The sequence below is a fragment of the Corvus brachyrhynchos genome, unplaced genomic scaffold (genome assembly GCF_000691975.1).
Source record: "Corvus brachyrhynchos isolate BGI_N302 unplaced genomic scaffold, ASM69197v1 scaffold255, whole genome shotgun sequence".
In the NCBI taxonomy this organism is placed as follows: Eukaryota; Metazoa; Chordata; class Aves; order Passeriformes; family Corvidae; genus Corvus; species Corvus brachyrhynchos.
This window is the reverse complement of record NW_008238358.1, coordinates 8,914,045-8,922,308: the sequence shown is the minus strand read 5'-3', so window position 1 is coordinate 8,922,308 and position 8,264 is coordinate 8,914,045. Positions and strand designations below refer to the sequence as shown.

General features: G+C 38.3%; 1 protein-coding gene across 8 annotated transcripts in view; it reads right to left on the bottom strand.

Moving 5' to 3' along the window:
- The window catches only part of COBLL1 (cordon-bleu WH2 repeat protein like 1), a 78,426-nt gene that overhangs the window by 44,707 nt on the left and 25,455 nt on the right, over nucleotides 1-8,264 (bottom strand). For 3 of the 8 annotated variants that reach the window (XM_017735748.1, XM_017735750.1, XM_017735749.1), the window contains exon 1: nucleotides 4,332-4,480. The exons of 3 other annotated variants lie outside the window; for them this stretch is intronic. In XM_017735748.1, the coding sequence (XP_017591237.1) occupies nucleotides 4,332-4,465 (134 nt within the window). In that variant the 5' untranslated portion in view covers nucleotides 4,466-4,480. Of the gene's footprint in view, nucleotides 1-2,021; nucleotides 2,041-2,632; nucleotides 2,884-4,331; nucleotides 4,481-8,264 lie in introns of those variants that run through there. 2 more of the 8 variants (XM_017735751.1, XM_017735752.1) reach the window with 2 other exon arrangements.

Here is an 8,264-nt window from a genome sequence, read left to right as displayed (position 1 = left end):
TGCTGTGAAGATTTTTTTTTTTAAAGTCTTATCCTAGAGAGAAATAAATCACAGAACTGGGACGGTAACCATGACAGTAAGGTGAAAGCTTAATGGAATCTCTGGATGTCTGGTTCACACTAAAAGCAAGAAAGCAGCAAATGAATCCTTCAGTTCCCTCCAGACCATTTGGAACAGACACTTGCCCCCTCTGATTATTTGTCCCCATGGCAGTGACAGTCTTGAAAACAGAAGCGACTGTATTTGAGCCATAATTCATTAAATGTTTTCTCTCATTACAAGGAAAAAGAGGCAATTCTGAGACAACATAAACACAAATCTGTATTATGGGCATGTTTTTAATTGTGCTCCTCTTAGCATTAAAGGGGCAGTAACTCAGGTATAAACCTATAATGTAAGTCATTAAAGTACAAATTTAAAACTTTTCTAGAAAAAAATATTAATTCATCGCCCTCCAAAGCCAAATCATAACTAATATTACAATGATCTTTTCAAGCTCACTTAAAACATATGAAAGACCCAACTCCCTAGAACAGAAAGCTGCTTAGTTGTCTTGTACCATCCAACAAAAGACAGTTAGCTCCTCTCTATGCATAAGAGTTGCTTTGCTCTTAGGAAGAGAACCAAGAGCTCAGAATCCTAGCAGGCAAGAGAGGATTAAAAAGAAACAATACTTTCTCCTCTAAATTAGCATGAAGTTTATTATTATTATTGAGGGACTACAGAAATGTGTTCTGATACAAGAGTTTTGTTACAAAACATTCTGTTGTGCCAAGAGAAGTATTTCTTTTTCTCCTGGGAAAAAAACCAAAACAGATCAAAACTAACAAATAAAGTGAAGTCAAAAATTAGTTCCAATGATATTATTTCTAAAGAGGTTGAGAACTCAGGCTTCTGAAGTAAGTAGGGCTAACACAAAATATAAATACAAACTTGGCATGCCCGTGTGTGACATATCTCTGCAGTAAGCAGATACTTATATCTATTTTTGCAACCTTTAAACAAAGTAAAACATGCAAAAAAGTAGCCTAGATTTGCTACCAAAAGAAAGAACGAAAAATCTGAATGGCATTCAAAACTATTAAAACCTTGTATAGCTCACTTAGCCTTTATTATATTTACAGTTACGAAAACAGCCTGACAGAATGGAAGGAGAGCAAGGAAAAGAAAGCAGTAAATCTGTAACAGTAATTGAGTAATATATAACTGACTGAATAAACAGGAAAAGAAAACAAAGAGCAGCCTGATCTGAAGGGGGGAGCTTAACCTTTGATACACTAATAAATCTAACAAATACTTAAAACTCAAGCAAACATATGTTACCTCCACTAAAAATAAACCCTCAAATCTTTTTCAAGAACTAAAAACGTTGCCCATATATCTGTTTTTCTTCCATGACCAGTAAGAAAGTTCAATTAAGGGCTCTCAAATAGAACAAAACCTGAATCTGTCCTTCTGGTTGTTACCTCCCAGTCATGAAAGCAGCTACAATGCCACTGTCTTTTCAAAGCCTGTAGATGAAGCACCTAGCTCTGATCGTGGCTTTTCCAGCCATTATTCTGAACATCAATAGAAGTAAGAATTGTCAATTTATCTGAGCTTTGCTGCTGCTGCTGCTTTTCTCTCCTGTTCAAAATCTTGTTTTAGAAGTAACACTGGAGGCAGGCACTGGATAGATTTAGAGGCTGGGAAAAGTAAGGAAAAGGAAAGCAGAGCCACTCAGTATCACAGCAGCCAGGAAAGGGGCTAATACAGACCCTTCCCTTTTCCCTCATAGACATACATGCCTCAAATATAGGTACATGGGTGTAAATGTAGGTGGGTGACAGATAAAGTACTGCAGGGCAGCAGCTAAGAAGCTCTACACTAACAGGGAAGACAAAATCTAACCCCTCTCCTTTTAGCTGCTGTAGAAGGCTGGGTTCAACTGCAACAGTCCCGCTTCCCAGATGAAAATTCAGATACGGGAAGAATAATTGAGAAAGCAGAGCAATGCAACTTTAGAAAGCACTGCAACTTACTTTCATTTTTCTTGCAGGTGTTTCGAACAGAATAAGTTTCTCCCTTGTAGAAAGTTCTTCATTCACCAGAAGCCTTCTCTTAGCAGTTATATCCTTTATCTACCTAGAGTTTGGTAACACTTAAAATCTTTTGTACATTCACAAAACCAAGAAATAGGAGAACTTAGTAAACTGAAGAACAGAGATGACATTAAGCATTGGAAGGGAATGGGAAGCAAGAAAAGTTTCCTATCCTGAAAAAGAAGATTAAATAGAAATATATCTCTGTGTGTGTATCTATGTACATATATACACAGATGCTATGAGACACATGATGAATGTATAGTGAGTTCCTACATAGACAACAATGTCAGCAAATAAGGCATCCTTGCTCATTACAGGAGAGAAAGAGAAAAAAAGGGTTAAGTTTAGGCTAAGAAATTGTATGAAACCAAGGATTTTCTTTACTAGATTTCAAGAGGAGCATCTTGGCAGTTAGTATCTGGAAAAGTATGATGTAATGAAGAGGTTTCTCCCATAATATGAGGACTGTAACTAGTTCCCCTAAGAGAAATACCGAGCATCTTGGGCTAACACTCCTTGCAAAACTAAGAAATGCTTTGAGTACCTACCTGCCACCAGATTCTCCTGCTCATCCTTTACAGCTGCCTTTTATCTTGTGTCTTCACCGTCCTCCAAAAGCAAAGTGGAAAAACCTTTTACCTTCAGGACCAGGGTCACATTTACTACCTCAAATGCCCATGCTGCTGCTGGAGCCCCAGCCTCATCTCTCAGGCACTCTGTGAGGGGCAATGGGTGGCACAAAGCAGAGTCACAAGTCCCATTCCAGCTCTCTTCACAGCATAAACCCGACCAGCAGTTCTCATGGCCACCTTTGCAGCCACTGACAGCAGGAGCTCCCTCCCCTTTGTCCTACTTTAACTCCCTCATTGGTTGGCAGCTCAGGGCCCCAAATGAATGCTCCTATTTTGTCTCCAAACTCATCCCCATCTGCACACAAGAGCTGACATTATCCCCTTTCTCTGCTTATATCTGCACACCCAAAATCCCCTGGATCCACTCCTCACTGGATTCTTGCAACATGCAAGAGGCAAGGAAGAAAGAAGATATTTCTTTGAAGAAAGAAGATATTTCTTTGAAGAAATCTGGCTCCCTGCATTACAGTAACACCAAAGCTATTTTGGATGACCCCTTACTTCCATTAGAAAGTCTCTGCAGCTTCTGTAAAAAGGTACAGGACTTCAGCATTAAATATGAAGTAGGAAAAAATTCTTATTTATATAAGAATTATTATAATCATCAGCAGTCTCCTCTGAGGAATGTAAAGAAACTTTCCTAATGAATGTTTTGCTGTAACTACAACACTTCTATATTCACTCCTGCATCCTTTTCAACTTTCACTACCACAAGCAGTTTACAGCCAATATACTTCACTGCTGAGTTTTTAACAGGCCAACAGATATACAGCACCAGCAGCATACTGACTTTTACAAGAAATGCAACTGAACACTGTTTCTTAAACTCCTTGTTGCTGTAAGCAAAGTCTATCTTGGCATTGTGCAGTTATTTAGGAATTTAGTCTACTTAGATACTAGAAAATATTTTAATGCTTTCCATGATAAATGAAAGTGGTATACAGTATTCAAGGAACACAGAATACACAGCAAGGACTCTACCATATTAAACACTAAAAGATAAAATAACTTTTACAAGCTATTACAAGCAACTAGTGGAGCTTCTTACCCCAACAAAATTTTAGATCAAAATCTGATTAATGCAAATCAAAGAACTCAGAAAAGCCTTACAGTCTGCATGAAATAACAGCATTCCTCAATTAAAATAATCTCAAAAATCTCATTTGAGCTTCTAGGCAGCAAGTATCAAATAAAATAGGCAACAGCTTCTACAACCACAAATGTACCACTGAAATTTCAGCAGTCTGTCCACATGGATAAAGGTCTTTACACATCCTCATCTTTTATCCAGAGATGGGATTTTAAAAACCTTTTGTACAGTTACTACATACTTTGTCTGAAAAAGGACAAAAGACGTTAATTCTTCTTCCTTCATACAGGCCTATATTTAAGTTCTGGCAATTTATGTACTGCCCTACACCTGAATTCTGCATTCCCTCCAAGAGCAAGGACTTATATGCTACTGCAGGTATATCATTATTGGTAAACATTTTTCCTCACAGCAGGTGTTAGGACAGCACAACACAAATATTACTTTGAAGCCATTCTGTTCAGCCTCTAAACAAGGAGAAGGGAGAATAATAGCTAAAATTGATTATTCTACTTTTCTGCTTACCTCCAAGATAGCACAGGTGGTTCTTCTCCATTAATATCAGGTGAGTTTCCTTCAACAGCATATGGAGGTAGAAGGGAGGGTGTGTGTGTGTGCATGGCAAGCTCACCGTTGTTCCCTTCCGCTACTGCTGACATCAGTAAGCCTACCTATTTATAATCCCACCACCTGACCAAACAGCCTACAGAGTACATCTAGAGATTTGTACAGCCTGTAATCCTGACATATCTACTTCAGCCAATTCAAAAGAGAGTATTAAGTAGCTTTGTTATGTCTTCTGTGGCTTTATACCATAAAAAGAATCCAATCCTGTTTCCTGCACCCCTTTTATTTGCGCAAAACAAGTTTAATGGGAATTTTTAGAACTAGGACTAGTCCTTCCATCCATGCTTTTTAGCTTTCCCCATTTCTCTGACTGTGAGATATCCAACTAAACACCTCAGGTGATATTCTAGTGAATATTTAGACAACAGAGGCAAACACCCATTTACATCCAGTTAATTTCATCATCAGTACTACCTACAAAGTTAGTGAAATTTAAGATTTTCACAAATCAATTTCACAAGCAAAGTACAATATTTATGCTATCCCAAAACCAAAACCAACTCAGAAGTGTTTAAAGTAGGATAATTTACAGAAGCTTGACCTCATTGTCAGTTAAAAGCAGAAGCTGCTTAAAAGCATCTTAAAATCAATTCTCAATTCAGTTACCTTTACCCAAAGTCAGACCTAATGCATGCAGCCATGGGAGGGCTGCTTGCAGCTGCGTCTGCCCAGAGACTGGGAAGGAAAGCAGTCAACAAGCTCTTTGGGCAAGTGCTGTCATCACTGGCAACATCCTGCAGGTTTCTATCATTGGTAAATGTTGCTTCTAGATCTGTATCAGGCCACAGTGTGTTTCAAAGTGGCTTGAGTACTGCTTCAGTGAGAGGAAAACACCTGTGTGAGTGCCTGTGTGCTGAGTAAACAACATTACTGACAGTTCCTTATCTAACCTTTGCTACCTGAGAAGTCCTACCACCAGCATCCATCCTGCATTATGCCAGACAAAACAGAAATCTAAGTCAGCTTTGCCTAAACATGTGTAAGGCTGAATGAAACAATTAGATGAATCAGTTGTGTTCCAAGTCGAATGCACTCGGCAACCAAACTTCAACAGTTAACAGTAAAAGAATAAAAATCCTTTCACTTGTTGGATAAGCTGGAGAGGGCAATAATGCAGATGCAGCCAGGCTTGCAGGACAGGACTGCCAGTAAAAGTTCGGTGCATACAGGGTATCAATGTTGGCTAAAACACCAACATACTGCCTATGGCTGGTATGTCCCACACAGGACACAATACTTGAGAATTTCACTTGGAGGCATTAATTATTATCTGGGTCTAAGGGCTGAAATATACAATTAATACTCACAGTAATAAAACATCTGATTTTTTTTTTTAGTCCTGCTGTTATCTTGTGGTTATTTTACATACAGTTTATCTAGTTAGCATTACCTTCCTTCTGGCTTTTACAGACTAAGCAGTAAATTTATCACTGTTGAAAAATCATATGGCTTTCCTTCAGGGAGTGACCAATGGAATTCAATACTACTGACCACAAGCAAGTGTCCCAACATTTCAGATAACCTGAAAGGACAGAAAAGTTTTCCAATTCTACAAGTATGTACCTGGCCATTTTCCCTTCATCTGACAGAGGTTACTTTTACTTTTTCCCCAGTATCACTCAGCACAGACTATTAGTTTTTTGGGGGGTTGGGTTTTTGTGGTTTTGTTCTTGTTTTTTAGGCTCCCACAATACTTCTGGAAGGTAAAATAATAAGAATCTTAAAAGATGAGGAAGGAGGAGAACTTACACAAGGTATTAGGAAAAAAAAAAAAAAACCAACAAGCCACCATATAAGGAACAGAATTTAAAAGTTTTGTTAGAATTTGGTTTAGAATTTTAAAGTCCTCCTCATTTTTTCATAAAGCATCTACTTAAATTACAAATCCTGGCACTGCCTTGTAGCAAACACTTCCTAAAACTGAAACATCAACGTAATAGTATCAGCAATGAAAGGCAACGTATGAGAATGCACCATAAACTTGAATTTATTTTATAATTTCTTGTGTGTATACTTCAAAGAAGCAAAAGAATTCTATTTTTCTAAACAGAATGACACTATGGGGCTAAATACAAAACACTTCCTAAAGAGGTCCCTGTCCAGGTCTCATTTCAGTACAGATCTTTCATGCTTTTTAATCCACAGAATTGTTTCCAAGACCAAAAAGATAAGACTTTTATGTACTAGTGAGGAAAATATACCAAAACCTTTGCAGTATTCATTTTTAGATCTTTAATACTTTCAGATTCACTTGTCAGTGATTACCCAGAGCATTTAGTACTTTTGCAATGGGGAGAAAAAAACCCCCAAACCACAATTCCAAATGCACTGTTAGAACTCAATGCTTGTGTATCAATAATCTGCATATGGAAAAGCTTCTCAGAATTATCTAGTATTTAATATCCCAACTAGGGATGTATCTGTGAAGCTGGGAACTCTTTGAACCTATTGTCTCTACTGTTATAAACAAAAGACTGTTTTTTAAAACTATCTGATACTTTATCTAACCCTGAAATAGTAATGATTATATTTTTTAAATTATATCCACGAGAAACGAAAGTCTGAAAGCAGCAAGAATAGCAGGAAACCCAGATTACCAGGGTAAGAATGGCATTCTTCCAGATTAAATTCTTGCTCTATTAAATACTCTGTTTCTTCAGTTGCTTTGTACCTACTGAGATGACATCTCATCTGTGATGGACCAACACAGTCAAGTCTCCAGGGAAAAGCAACTAGTTTTGTTGTATCACAAAGAATTGGAGAAGAGAGCATAGACAAGAGGCTTCCAAATGCCTTGGAAACAGACCAAGAACTTGTTTTTCTTATGCAGGTCACCCATCAACAAGGAAAGTTGATTTTAGATTGTATCATCACTCAACATTAAGCGGGACTTAATTATTTTACCATTAGTTAACATTTGGTTTAAGGATTTCATGCATCATCAACAGACAATGCTGTTGTATGTTCACTTTTCACTTACTTGGAACAGATAAAACATGACAAATTGGTACACGTAGAAAAGGTAAATATAAGAACATGGTCTCTCAGCTCTCATGTCCCTTAAGCCATATCTCACCTTTGACCATCTCTCTTGATCCTCTCTGAACCTTAGGAGTCTCTTTACTACATCCCTTTGGCTATGAGAGACCAGAACCATGCACTGTATTGTCATTAGAGATTTATACATGGGCGAAATCCTGTTCTCCCTTTTGTTCCCTATTCCTTCAGCTAGCAAGAATCTGTCTGTCCATATATATTTCCTTTCCACGGGACTCCTGGTTTGATATATGCGTGTTGCAGGATCCCCACTGCAACAAATGGTGGAGATTTGTGAGCAGAACGATCCCCGATCCCTAAGCGACTGATTTGTGTGAGTAAACCCTGAAAACTTTGGATTCCTCTTCTTGGTTTTGCTTTGCTATTCCATATCTAAACTATGGAGGAACCGTGGGAAGACTCTTGGCTCTCAGAGCCGCATATGGACATTTATCTTAAACTTAAAATGATTCTTGAACAACGATTTGTAAATTTTAGCTTGATTCAAGCTCAAAAAGAACTGAAACACTTCCTGGCATGGTTGTTTAAGAACTTTTTCTATGTTTCTTGGGATTTAATTCTTACCAAGGGCTTTTGGAAAACCATTTGGACACAGTTAATACTGGAGTCAAAATATATGCCGATGGAAGAATATTTTCGTGAATATTATTTCGTTACCGAGACTGTTGAGCAATGTCAGCTGTGTCCTGGCGAAGGGAAGCCTGGCGCAGGGACCGTGCGGCCCAGGCCACGTGCACCGAGCGCTCTGCGAGCAGCAGCGAGGCAGTTCCCGCG